Genomic DNA, 15,130 nt, shown 5'->3' on the forward strand with positions numbered 1-15,130 from the left:
GTTGCACAGGTCCTTGGACTTCTCTCCATCACAGTGTCATGGCTGGGTCGTTTTAAATTTGCATTTCGATGATGTAGAAAAGTGTGTTGTACTAATGAAACATTAAGTTTTATCTCTAAGCACGCAAAGTCCATTTGATGTTGTTGTTTAAAAATACTCCTTGTTGAAAAATAAAAAAATAACGTTCTTTAATAAGCCTGTGCATAAATGATTTGGATTTTTGAATTTTACGCAAAGCTACACGAGGGCTATCTGCGCTAGCCGTCCATAATTTAGCAGCGTAAGACTAGAGGGAAGGCAGCTAGTCATCACCACCCACCGCCAACTCTTGGGCTACTATTTTACCAACAAATATTGGGATTGACTTTCACTTATAACGCCCCACGGCTAAAAGGCCGAGCATGTTTGGTGTGACGGGGATTCGAACCCTTGACCCTCAGAATGCATAAATGAAAGATGAAATAGCCATTGTACAACTAAGAAATCGAAAGAAGCTGTTTATTCTGTTAATAAATATTCCAAATAGAACGAAAGTCTCTTGACGTGTAAAATTTTATTAAGTTAAACGTCATGTTGGGTAAACACACGTTTGATATACCATTCTTTTTCAATTCGAAAGATTGTTTTACAATATTTAGCGATCAAGCTAAACTTAGCTCTCGGGGTTGCCTCAACGTTCCTCACTTTGGCTTTACCCGGTGTTTTGTTGGTATTCATTGTTACTCTACTAGAGGTTTTCCAGTTAATTTGGTTTAATTTTGCTATTTTCCTTTTAATCTTATCTAAAACACGTTTAACATATTGCTCATTGCACTTTGACACTTCTAACATACAGGGATTAAAGTCCGTATATTAAAACACTTTTTTAGCCTCACCATAACGTCATAAGTCCATATTGTTACGTTCGGTCCTATTATTTCTGACGACAATGCAAAGTATTTTCTAATGCAAAAAGCACCTACACAAGGCTGTTATGGACACCAAGCACATAGGAGTAATATGAAACAAGTAAAAAATGCTATATCGTGAGCTGTGATTGACATTGAGACCACTAGATCAATATTTTAAGACTGATACCCTACTAATTAAATTAAGGCATAGTGAAGTTTCCCCTTCCTCCAAGAAAGTTCTTCAACTCGACCACGATATATTTTTATTCAATATCAAATAACACACTTGTTTAGAATAATTGCAGTAACTTTTAACTTGTGCAACATAATACACTGGCTTTAATCATCAGGCTAAGCTGGATTACTTTTAAAATCACTAGCAAAAGATGTTCACGTGCACTATGTAATAAAAAAAGAGCTCCTTCTGGAAAAGTGACACAGGTTGAGAGTACACAAGCTCTTTCCGTGATGTATCCATTCAACCATCGCATTTTTCGCTTACCGTAATGAGGGTACGACTTTGTGGACGGTCCTGGTGCTCCAAGTAGATACAAATTTCTTTGATTTTTAATGTCATTGTGATCTGAATGCATTAATATTTTTCATTGGAAAGAATTGTTTCATACTTTACCAAAAGCAGACACTTTTTCCGGTGGCATCACATTATCAACGAAAAGCAAAATATAGTTCTGATACACTCCATTTCACACCGACTTTCTATAGAGCTTGCTTGTCACGTGACTCACTGGTTTGCATATTGATGAGCCAAAAGCGAAAATTCAGCGAAAACAGATAAGCCTCGTGGCAGGTACAGTTACACACGAGAGAGAGTAAGGTTCACAAAGTAGTGAAATATGGTTTCTTTTGCTTACGTAAAGTACGTAAAAACCACACCCAACTGGAATGTTAAATCTAGCTTTCACTTCACACAAATGTGTTCTGAAAGAAAGTGGGGGTAGAAAGCCCAAGCTATGCCTTCTATAAACAGCAGTTTGACCTGTTCTACACAAGAGGGCGATGACTTAGAAAATGAACTTGACACTTTACAATGCAGACCTCTGAAAATTCTTTCAGATAAAAGCCAATAAAAACCTGTTTTATCTTATTTATTGTTGTTACTCTTACGAAGTTTTCTTACAACCTACAAATATGTGACAGAAAAGCTTCTATCCGGTTCTAGGGCGATACTAGGTTAAATTATTGTTTAATATGAAACCAATCAGACAGCGGAGAAACTTAGCGAATATTTTTTCTTAATATATGAATTACTTCTTTTTTTACAGTTAAAACAAGTATAAATATTTGAAAACTGTAACGAACAAGCAGAACTACAACTGCACCTGGAATCAGTCTGAACAACAGATCAGAAACCTAACATGAAGACTGTAAGTATGAGGTCCAATTCGTAAGAAAACAGTGTTCTATGCAGTACGTTAGGGTTGGCTCATTCGTGTCTTGTTTCATATTCATTTATTCGAATGCATTATACCAATTATGTAAATACAATATCTCTTGTTCACATACAGTTATATTTGGTGGCCATCCTCTTCGTTGGTGTTGTCTTCGCTGAGGAGAAGGAGGAACTGAAGGAGTCTGAGAGCTACGCTTACCCTGTTGGCTACCATGGTTACGGCTACGCACCTTACTACGGTTATGGTGCCTACGGCCACGGATATGGCGGTTACGGACATCTAGGAGCTGCTTATGGTGCTCACGGTTATGGCGGACTTGCTGCCAGCGCCCGTCACGGAGCTTATGGCTATGGTGCCCATGGTCTGAAAGCTAATGCTGCACACCGTAACCTGAACGCCTATGGTGCCCATGGCGGCTATGCTGGCCGCTACCACGATATCGGTGCCTATGCCCGCAACAAGGGATCCGGATACACTAAAGCTTACGCCTATGATAAAAGGCTGGTTACCATAACCGTGGTGGAGCTGTTGGTGGCTATGGTGCTCTATATGGTCTCCATGACAACTACGGTCGTGCTAACCTTAATGCCTATGGCAAATACGGACACGGTGCCTACGGTGCTTCTAACTTAGCTGCTGCCCACGGCTACGGTGCTTATGGACGTCTGGGAGCTGGCCACGGATACTATGGCCATGGTTACGGCCATGCTTATGCCCCTGGCGTTTACCATGTCTACCACTAAATTTAAGAAATGGTAAATATTGTTTCTCTTGAAGTTCACGCAACATAAGTTTAATTAATTTTCTGCAAACATCTAGGGTTGAGTTATTACATATAAAATAGATGTAAAAAATTGTATGTACATGGTGAAGTAATACGGACTCTAAACATGCAATACAAACATTATTAAAGATAAATTTTGATTTTTTATTATTTGCAAAATATTCGTAGAAATAAATGTTATTGAGTCTTGAACAATTTAATGCGAATAATGTAAATTTTTAGTCATTAAACGTTGTAATGTGTTATTTGTGCAATGGAAAATCAACATGTATATCTCTTACAGAACGTCAGCTACTGGCCATATTCTTGCTTTTTTGAGCGAACTCTAGTTGTATAGAACCGTCTTTGAAGAAAAGAGCCAGCTATGGCCAAGTTGCATCGAAATCAGAAAACGAAGTCCTTTGCACATCGATAAATACTTCCTATTTATTGACTTCTTGGTCTTCGACTTTCACTTTAATTTTCACATTCTTTCACAAATCTTTGAACTACAAAATAACTCGACTCAGGGAAGCACATATAATGTGTTTACTTTGTTTTCTAAGTGTTTCAAGATTTTTCTGGTCTGTTGAATCTTTTCTTTGTTATGAATTAGTATTGGAAAAATAAATATTTTTCTTTACTTCGAGTTTGTTTACTTTGCTTGAAGCATACTGTGTTAATTAAATATTTACAGATGTAACATAAATATATGTTACTGTATTAATTAAATATATACAGATGTAACATAAATATATGTTACTGTATTAATTAAATATATACAGATGTAACATAAATATATGTTACTGTATTAATGAAATATATACAGATGTAACATAAATATATGTTACTGTATTAATTAAATATATACAGATGTAACATAAATATATGTTACTGTATTAATTAAATATATACAGATGTAACATAAATATATGTTTTTTACTCCACCTATTCATTTAGGATAGACAAATACACACTAATTAATTGTGTGTAAACATAATATCAACACAAAGATATGCCTATCTTCAAATCTATTCATCTAAGATAGATATTCTATCACTGAGTATGCTATAAATGCCCTAATTAAATTTGTGCAAATATAACATCAGTATAAATTTACACCTATATTTTATACTATTCTAAGATATCTTCTGTCACCGATTATGCTACAAATGCACATTAATCAAATGTATCAAAATGTAATATCAGTAAAAAACTACGCCTATCTTCCAACCTCTTTAAGACAGATATTCTATTTACTGGATTAACCATACATGATCACACACATATACGGCTATACCACTAAATTAAACAACCAAAATATTCGGTTTATAATGGAGATTAAAACAGAGAGTCAGTGAAAACGGATTAATGGTTTTTCTCTCAGCATCGGTTTACAAAAAAACAACAACAACAAAAAACTGTTTGCGGTTGAAACAACTTGTCTCCCACCCCCGAAAATGAAAATTATCCGCCTTTTCCACGATAGTGTATACGGATCTTCAGCATAATTGGTATCGATATTCACTAGGCCCATAAATTTTTTTCAGTTTAGCGATTTTTATGGGCGTTTTTGACGGTTTCATATTTTGTGGTTTTTAGTTTTTATAAGTGCTTTTTTACAATTACATATAAGGGAAGTAACTTCTTTAGACACTTTAGTTCATCAGTTAATATTATAACATAAATTCAGGTAAAGAACTATAAATTTTTATGTAAAGTGTTCAATAATTATAATTACTTTACTTATAGATATTCAGTATATTATGTATTTGGTTGAAATGACACACAGTGTGAGTTCTTGGTCATGATGACGAGAAACCCACATTCCGTTGCAAACAATTACTTACCAATAATTTTTTTGCATTACCAAAGGACCCTCGCTAGTACAGCGGTAAGTCTACCGATTTACAATGCTACAATCAGTGGTTCGATTCCCTTTGGTGGGCTCAGCAGATAGACTGATGTGGTTTTGCTATAAGGAAAAAAACACAAACGCACCTTTCTTTTACTACGAATTCATATAACTTCCGTCCAGAGGGCGAGGTACTCCAGCTAGTTTTTAATAATGAAGTATATTTCTCTCTTTAAGTTAAATAATGGTACCTCAAGCTTAAAAGATAGAATAAAAAAAAAAAGTTGACAAATGTGGTTTTCACCTAGTTTATTGTGTTTGTAGTTGAGTGCATATTGGTCAATAGTGTACAAATTTGAAATTCTAAATTAAAAAATATAAACTTGTAGTAATCATATACAAAGTGAATGAATCGACTTCAACACAGCATGCTTTAAGCACATCTCACGTTATGGAGAAGAATATTAAATTGACGAATTAACTGGAGTTTAAGTGAAAATTTAATATGAGAGATGTGGTGGTTATTGACCCCTCAAAATTACTACTTTGAATATAGAGTTGGCCGGCCATGGTCAGGTGGTCAATGCACCCTTCTCGTAATCTGAGGGTCGCGGATTCGAATCCCCGTCGCACCAAACATGCTCGCCATTTCAACCGTTTTAAAATTTTTAAAATCTTAGGTCAATTCCTCTTTGTCGGTCACCCCATCTAAAATCTAGATATAAAAAATCCTAATGACCAATACTTTCTAATATCATAGATTATGAGCACCCTTACCTTTATTTGCATAGCTAACTGTTAGAACCAGAATCTTGGGGTGATCCCGAGACTAACTTATATGTCAGAGAACTTAGATAAATACATAATTAATTTACATACATCGTTTTAAGCGAACAACATACGTTCCTTTTATTTCTCTTATTTAAATAATGTATATTTGTTTTAATCCATAGCCATAACATTGAACAATATATACTTGTTTTAGTAGACACTCATACAATTAAGTTAAACTGTATACTAACAGAACTACTGTTCTATGGGCGGCTATTCAGTCAGGATCTTGACAAGCTGAACGGTTTGCTTCTTTGTTACAAAATTGCCCATTCTTCCTCAATACATCTAGGGTTACGTTCGATGTGGTTCTGTGTTTCATTGTTTGTTTGTTGTTGTTTTTTTTAAATTCGAACAAAGCTACTCGAGGGCTATCTGTGCTAGCCGTCCCTAATTTAGCAGAGTAAGATCAGAGGGAAGGCAGCTAGTCAACACCACCCACCGCCAACTCTTTTACCAACGAATAGTGGGATTGACCGTAATATTTTAACGCCCCCACAGCTGAAAGGGCGAGCATGTTTGGCGCGACGGGGATGCGAACCCGCGACCCTCAGATTACGAGTCGCAAGCCTTAACACGCTTGGCCATGCCGGGCCATTCTGTGTTTTATATTGAACATGTTCCTGGCTTATTCTAGTTGGATATTACACATAACTTGCTGAACAAGCCTATTTATGTTTTCTTACTTTGCTCTTGCTTTCAGTAATTTGCATCTTGACGTTTCTTTCTCTTTCTCAAAGTCTCAGACTCTGTTAGCGATGTCTTTTTCGTTTCGCAATTTTTGGCATCGTGATTTTCGATGTTTTTCATCACTTTTCTACTCATATTGAAGTAAAAAAAAAATACTTGTGTAACTTACGAAGATCGAGTTGTTACAAACTTCCTATAAATTTGTATGCAACGACTCCGTACGAAGGACTTACGATCCTTCTTACCGTACAGTTGGATTTTCGAGCAAAAAAAAAAGCCACTTTTCTTTTTACATATCACAATGATTTTCTACCAGAGTGTTCTCTTTTAAATTCTCCATAAAACACACTTCGCCAAGTTGTAAGTATTAATTTCGTTAGTAATAATAAATGTACAAAATTAATGTACCTTATTGAAAAATGAATAAAGTACCATTTGCCTATTAAGGAAAGGATTTAGAAAAAAAATATTTTAAAATTATGTCCTTTTTTTCTAATTTAATCAAGGGCACAGCGGTATGTTTCCGAGCTTATAACGCTACAAACCGAGTTTCGACACCCGTTTTGGGCAGAGCACACATATCCCATGGTACAGCTTTTTGCTTAACTTCAAACAAACTTACTTATTTTTTCAAAAATGAACACGTGCACTAAATAAACATTTTTCTAAGAAACTCAACTGTTATGAAACTTTGTTAGCAACTTCCCTTTATGATGTGGCGCAAATAGCCTAGCTGCTTTGTGCCATAAAACACCAAATCAACCAACCAACCAACCCTTATGATGTCGAAAAACCGCACGAAGTTTTATTCAAATTGGACTTAAATTGTGGAAGGGATTTCACAATTAATAAGACGGAGATTAGCTTCTTACATGTATATATTTATTGGTTTCTCTGAATGCATTTAAATATTGTTGACATAAATAAAGTTGTTTTTTCATTAGTGAAAATATAATTAGGTCGTCGCGGGTTCGAATCCCCGTCACACCAAACATGCTTGCCCTTGCAGCCGTGGGGGCGTTATATTGTGACGGTCAATCCCACTATTCGTTGGTAAAACAGTAGCCCAACAGTTGGCGGTGGGTGGTGATGACGAGCTGCCTTCCCTCTAGTTTTACACTGCAAAATAAGGGGGAGCTAGCGCAGATAGCCCTCGTGTAGCTTTGCGCGAAATTCAAAGCAAAGCAAACCAAATAATTAGATCAACGTAATGTACTTTTGATGATATCCTAATATTTTTTTTATTTTTAATAATATACGAGTATACGAACCTCACTTCTTGGAATCTACATTTAAATTACAGTGAATGCAAATTATTTGTGTCATATTTCTTGGAATCTACACTTAAAAGACACTAAATGCAATTATTTGCGTTCCGTGGTTTAGTCCTAAGAAAAATAGCCCCAAATACATTTGAAACAAGCTGGTAATTATTTAAATAGAACAAACAGGTCGCGTACTGTACCACACCTTTTTTCTTAACTGTGTTTTGTTCTATATGGTATCAAAACTGCCAAGCGCTGTAAGATCGAGAAACATAGTTTGCACCTTAAAATTCTTTATGATTTCGTAGCGTAATTTTGTTGGAAGTTTCAGAAATTATGCAGGTAATAATTTAATTATTTTGCAAGCGACATTATATTATGAAAACTACTGTGCTTTTCTCTTTATTTATCCAATGATACCAAAAGTCCATTTTACTAGTCCACTAAAATCAGATAACAATTTTTTTTCTGTAAATTGTGTGTATTTTTACAGATGAAATGTTAACATTAGGTATATAAAAATTTTAGTTGAGATCAAATTTTACTATAGCATATCTTGCAGACTTACAGACCAATTCAGCACAACAAGGTATAAAACTTTAAAGACTCAATTGCGTAATATCAATTGGCTGTCTTTTATACACAGTAATTTAAACGATGCTTTAAGGGTTGAACGTAGTTTGTTTGTAACTCACTTGTTTTTGCAACCTTTCTCCGTTTGTTACTGAAACCTTTACAACAGATGCAGAAAATGTTTATAATTTTTTTAAATCTATTGTTATACATCAAAACCCAAATTAGTGTAAAAATTCTTAATTATTTGTTGTAGGGTACTAATACTTTTTAATACTTTAAGACGCTTTACGACACAAAATATCAGATTAAACTGATGAATGTATAAGCAATGAAGAACTTTCCAAGCGTTATGTGTACACACAGATCAGTCACTAACCCTCCATTAATTATACCTTTTTCAAAACATTATAAATGATATAAAATTCAGATATACAAATTGTTTTTTTACAAGAATATTTGTATATCGCTTAATAAATTAAAAGGAGTCCAAAATATTTCAGATTTAAATAACTCTGAGTTAATAAACTGCGTAAAGCTTAACAGTAGAGCAAACGAGAAGAGACGTAAGTAAACAGATTTAGAAACGTCTAAGCTGCATGAAAGCTACGTCCGCTTTATTAAAACGAGTTTGAAGCTTCACCACGCCGATGTCATCTCATTCGTCACGTCCGACCATGGTTTATTACCTGACATACGACTATCGTGACAAGAGCCCTGCAGTGTAGTGTTAACTGCAAAATACTTCGCTGTAACATTGTCTTGTTTGTTTGTTTTGGAATTTCGCACAAAGCTACTCGAGGGCTATCTGTGCTAGCCGTCCCTAATTTTGCAGTGTAAGACTAGAGGGAAGGCAGCTAGTCATCACCACCCACCGCCAACTCTTGGGCTACTCTTTTACCAACGAATAGTGGGATTGACCATCACATTATACGCTCCCACGGCTGGGAGGGCGAGCATGTTTAGCGCGACGCGGGCACGAACCCGCGACCCTCGGATTACGAGTCGCACGCCTTACGCGCTTGGCCATGCCGGGCCAGTAACATTGTCATTGTCAAAGGAAACCTTTCTTCCTTGAGTGTTTTCTATAGTCTATCTAATACACGAGGAAAACAGTTTTCCGTTACTTCGTTATAGTTAAAAACAACAACAAACAAACGTAATTTTAGACTCTCCCACCCCACCATTTAGCTGTGTTCTTTACTGTTAAAATGATGAGAAACATGTTTACTATGTATTTCTACTGCCAACGTTCGTTGCTGATCTGCCCATAACCTCAGAGGTAAAACTGTTCGTCATAGTCCTGAATGTTTATGTATTCATGCTGGTTATAAAGATATATTTTGGATTATTTCTGTAACATAGGAGCTAAATAAATACGATATTGTGTGCTTGATAATCAGGCAGATTATAGAAACTGTTGTGGAGCTGCTATTGGGTGAAGTATCCATACCGACTACGACCATAGTAACTTTTAATACCTAAAGCAAACACGAACAGGGGAATCTACTGTGTTGCTTAGCCGCTGCTCACGGCATCTTGGAACCACGCAGGACAGTCACGGTGACGTATACAGCTGTGCTCTCTATGTATGGCGGATACTTTTCAATATATGTATGTTTTGCATTAAATACTACCTTAAAATTCAAATATATTAATAACTTTCACTTTTATCATTAACAATGATAAATAATTACCATGTTTCTGTTTTTCACTCTTGATGCTACCATGACATAAAGCGGTTTTCAAACTAGGCCTGACATTTACGAATTTATTGGTGTCTGCCACTCAAAGTTCTTAGACAGTTACTGACATATTTCATTCTTAAAATTGAAGAAACTTAATAATTACTATTCTTTAACTATGTACTATAACTAAATATAGTTGTGTTCTTCTCCTTGTTTGTACAGATGTGGGAAAAAATATGCTATTAATATTTCTAGCTATAAAAAAGTGTTAATATTCCAGATAGTTCAGCAATAAACTTCAGACTATAACGCTAAAATACAGGACCAGATTCTCTCAGCACAAATAGCCTAGTAACTTTCCGCTAAGAAAACAACAGAAACGACTTATCTTTTACTCGTGAAATATATTATTATTATTGTTTTGTTTCTGTCATGTCATAACAAATATTTTCTAATTAAATCTCGATTTTTAATTCACATGTATTTAGAAAATTTTGATAAATTGCAAATGTATTCCTCGTTTAAATTCGATTATTTTAAAGGTAATTCAGGGAAATCTTTTGTATCCATTTCACAAAGTATAACTTCCCGTGTATTCAGGCCCAGCATGGGCAGGTGATTAAGGCGCTCGACTCGTAATCCGAGAGTGGCGGGTTCGAATCCCCGTTGCACCAAACAGGCTCACCCCTTCAGCCGTGGGGGCATTATAATGTTACGGTCAATTCCCCTATTCGTTGGTAAAAGAGTAGCCCAAGAGTTAGCGGTGGGTGGTGATGACTAGCTGCCCTCCCTCTAGTCTTACACTACTAAATTATGGACGGCTAACACAGATAGTCCTTGTGTAGCTTTGTGCGAAATTTAAACACAGATTGGCTTAATCTGTGTATTCAAAGTGGCGCCACCTTGTTTTTAACAACTTTCCTATTACCACTATTTTTCTGATTAATATTTCGTCTTTTGATGCTTTGAAATTTTCTTTGTACTGTTATCTTATTACGTACTTTGCAAAACCTTTGATTTCCTAAAACTGACGCCGCTCTTGAACACTTCGTTTTCTATCATTCGTGTAGACTTCGTATGTGTGAAAACAAAAATGCGAAGAAAAAAAATTTCTTTTTAGTATTCATTCTGTTTTATAACTAGATGATGGCCATTCTAATACAACTAATGATAAACATTATGTAGTTAGAAATAAATGAAGAAACGTGAAGATAGTTAAAAATGAGTTCAACCACACTAACTATTATTAGTTCAATCTTCATAAACAAAAGTCCCCGGCTAGCATAACGATAAAATCAGGGGTTCGATTCTCCTCGGTGGACTCAGCAGATAGCCCGATGTCACTTTGCTATATGAAAACACTCACACACAAACAAAAGTAGTAATCAGGATATTCTGTGTGTCTTTACAAAATAAGACCCAGAGATTATGCTTCCATAAATTTAAATTTTTGTACTTTTAATCTCACAAACAAACAAAAATCTAAATAATTCCACCTGAAACCATACAAAATCTGAAGACGGTATTACGGGTTGTCCTTTTTTTATCATTTACAATATTAAAGATTCATTTTTGTACTCTTTCTCGTGTATCAAACGTTGTACCACAGCACAATATAACTACAGCTGAACAAGTTAGAGTTAGATATACAAACACGTTTTTTGATATTAAGACTCAGCATTGGTCTTAAATAAAACTTTACAATAAATAAATTATGTACTATGTCGGAATGTAGAGGGCGGTGTTAGATGTTTACGACACTCAGTTACACAACCCCTTCCAAACATGTGGTCAGCTTCCAGTCAGTTACCTCTTTATTTCTTTGTGAACCTGACGATGACCGAAGAAGGTCGAAACGTTGTTTGCTCTTCTACGTAAAATATTTTCTCAACCCAAAGGAGCCGTTTTTGCATATATATTTCTCTACAAGTGGGTTTTCTCGGCATCACTGAATGCCAATTTTTAAGAGTAGTGTATTTTAATTCTTATAGGTAATTTTCTGCAAAATACTTATCTTAAAAACTATTTTTTATGCTTTTCACCAGTTAGGTTTACCTGTTGAGGATGTTTACGTTGTAGTTTTTATTTCGTTTTATTATACTCGGTGTAGAAAACTGACCAGAAACCTTCGACACTGGTATTAATTGACTAGATTATTTACAGTACTGGTATTAATTGACTAGATTATTTGCAGTACTGGTATTGATTGATGAGATTATTTGCAGTACTGGTATTAATTGTATCTACATTTTTCTGTGATCGTGATTATTTTTCTATAAAAGTACACGATTTTTCCTTATTTATTTTTGTTAAGCCCAAAGCTCTGCAATGGGTTACCCGTGTTCTGTTCATGGCGATAATCGAAATTCAATTTTTAACGCTACAAGCAATCAGACATTCTGCCAAACCACTAGGAAGAACATATTTGTGTTTATGTTTTCTATTCAAAATACGTAGATTACTCGAGAAGAGATTCATAGGACTAATTGTAATACTTATTTTACTTTTATTTCCGATGTAAGATACCTAAGGGACTCCGGCAGCAATTTATGGTGTTAATTGTAATAGTTATAGCTTTTGGTTTTTACATTTTCTGCATGATCAATTTGTTATTAGTAACCTTGGAATAAAAAAAAAAATCATAGACCTACAAATGATCTGAGAAATAAATAGTTTAAATAAAAGTGTTTTTAAAGAGCTGATGAAATATGGACTCTGCCAGTGATTTCGGTGTTAAAGTGTTCAACAAAAAAATCGAGCATTTTTATGAATTAATAGCGGCATTTAGCAATTACCCGTTAAAAGAAAACAGATAAAGACTGTATCTTGCTTTATTTGAGGAAACGTGGTACGCACCTCAACACAGTATTGTTAGATTCTACATAAAAAACTGTTGTGTTGTTCTGAAGATTAAAAAGAAATCTGTCAGGTTTCATGATCTAACTTTCAAGATGTAATTTTTTCAGTTGGTAAAAAAGAAGTGAATGAGCTCTGAAAATAAACATTTATCAGAACCTAAGATTACTAAGAAATAAAAAGATATAGGTAAAATTAAGTTCGTTACTTTAGTTTTAGGTTCTGGTAACATCTAATCTGTTTGGTTTTATTTTGTTTGTTTTTTGAATTTTGCGCAAATGTACTCGAGTGTTATCTGCACTAGCCGTTCCAAATTTAGCAGTGTAAGATTAGAGGAAAGGCAGCTAGTCATCACGTCAACTCTTGGGCTACTCTTTTACCAACGAATAGTGGGATTGACCGTCACATTATAACGCCCCCACGGCTGAAAGGGCGAGCACGTTTGGCGCAACGGGGATTCGAACCCGCGACCCTCAGATTACGAGTCGAATGCCTTAACGCGCTTGGCCATACCGGGCCTTGGTTTTATTCATGTCTTTATGTTCATGACAATAAAATATTTAGTCCGGATTTCACTGTCATATATACATGAAAAGGTAATCTGCAACCGGTGTTGGTACAACGAAACAAATGTTTTAATACTAATAAAATATGTACATCCTGAAGAAGTAAAAATACAGATTTTTTTGTAAAGATTGTAATTTTATAGCTTATTATAACAATCGGTTTATTAAGCTCTACAAAGGAAAAATCTGAAACTTTATGTTCGAAACTAAATACTTTATTTCGACAAACTACTAAAGAAACCTTTCACTGCTCCGAAGTACTGTGCAATAAGCCTACAACCGTCTTGAAAATGTTGACTTATATGTGTAAACTGCTTCAGAGTAGTGATGTTGGTACAGTTTACTCTATGACTGTTTGTCATTCAATATACACTCTATGCGAGAAGGAAGATGGTACAAGAAACAATATCGACACTGTCAATATTAGATGCGATCGAGGTGAGGAACTACAACTCTGTAAGTGTTATGTATCTTATACTACGTTTTTATGAGATATACGATGATCGAGTACAGATCTTTCTAATGAATTTTAAAATTAAATTTTCAGATACTTAGAATAATTCATATTAGTTCAAGAGAAATAAATATATCTACAGGCACATCAAGTTCTTATAGCTATGCCCGAATGGGGAAAAAAACTCTCAGTCAAAAATATCACATTCTGGACAATCCAAATATATGAAAACAATACATGTAAGCTAAATGTTGGAGATTTTTTTGCAGTAAATAATTCCTAATAAAATGAGAGAACCATTTCTCAAATATAAATTAATTTATGCTCACACATTTATAGCATGTATGTTACCAGACGAAACCAGAAGAATGCCCAAATCTTGAAGAAAATATATATAGAGACAAAGGTTCAGTAAGTCATATTAACTTTTTCTGGGAGCTTCGCAACGTCTTTACTGAGCATATCGTCACATCCGGTCATGTTATATCTGATTACCAGAAATCTTTATACTTGTCCTACATAGCAATATATTCTGTCATGAGTCTGTCATCTACAAAGCACACCACTCCTTTCTGCACTTCAATACAAGATGTCCATTTCATGTTATATTGCCTTAACATTAAGCCATTAAATCAAATAATACTGATCAATATATTTCATTTATTCACATTTTCTTTAGAACCATTTAGATTTTACGAACAAGTAATTTATTGGTGTTAATTTACTAAATCATTTACTGCATAAACTCACGAAAATAAAAGGAGGTTAATCTGTAAAAATAAGAACGTGTATAACAATGTTGAGTGATTTATATTGAAGTAAAATAAATAAAACAGGTAAAAAATTACATACTTGGAACAACGTAATCTACTGATGTTAAATTACTAAATCAATTGCTACATAAAATAAAAAAATTACAATCAAGTAACTTATTGATGTTAAGTTACTAAATCACGTACCACAGAAAATCAAGGAAACTTACAACCAAGTACTTTACATGTGTTCAATCATTTACTACACAAAATCACAAAACATTACAAGCAAGTAATGTATTGCTAAATTACTAAATCATGTACCACAGAAAACCATAAAAACATTACAATTCAAGTAATCTATTGACGTTAAATAAATTTCAACAACAAAAAAATTAAAATCAAATAAGCTATTAACGTAAAATCGCTTACTGCAAAAAATCCTCAATAAATAACATCTAAGTTGTTAATGTTCAATGAAATATGGTCAACCGATACATTCATTTTAACTTGAACTTAGTATTAGTTGCTCTGT

At 34.5% G+C, this 15,130-nt stretch overlaps 1 protein-coding gene across 1 annotated transcript; it reads left to right on the forward strand.

Moving 5' to 3' along the window:
* The first annotated feature begins 2,154 nt into the window (after nt 1–2,154).
* LOC143229874 (uncharacterized) lies at nt 2,155–3,708 on the forward strand. The gene is made up of 3 exons (XM_076462732.1): nt 2,155–2,275; nt 2,417–3,057; nt 3,370–3,708. Exons 1-2 carry the CDS (start codon nt 2,267–2,269, stop codon nt 2,933–2,935), a joined length of 528 nt encoding a protein of 175 aa, XP_076318847.1. The 5' UTR covers nt 2,155–2,266; the 3' UTR covers nt 2,936–3,057; nt 3,370–3,708.
* Nucleotides 3,709–15,130: the final 11,422 nt, after the last annotated feature.

This window comes from Tachypleus tridentatus, chromosome 10 (assembly GCF_004210375.1).
Source record: "Tachypleus tridentatus isolate NWPU-2018 chromosome 10, ASM421037v1, whole genome shotgun sequence".
In the NCBI taxonomy this organism is placed as follows: Eukaryota; Metazoa; Arthropoda; class Merostomata; order Xiphosura; family Limulidae; genus Tachypleus; species Tachypleus tridentatus.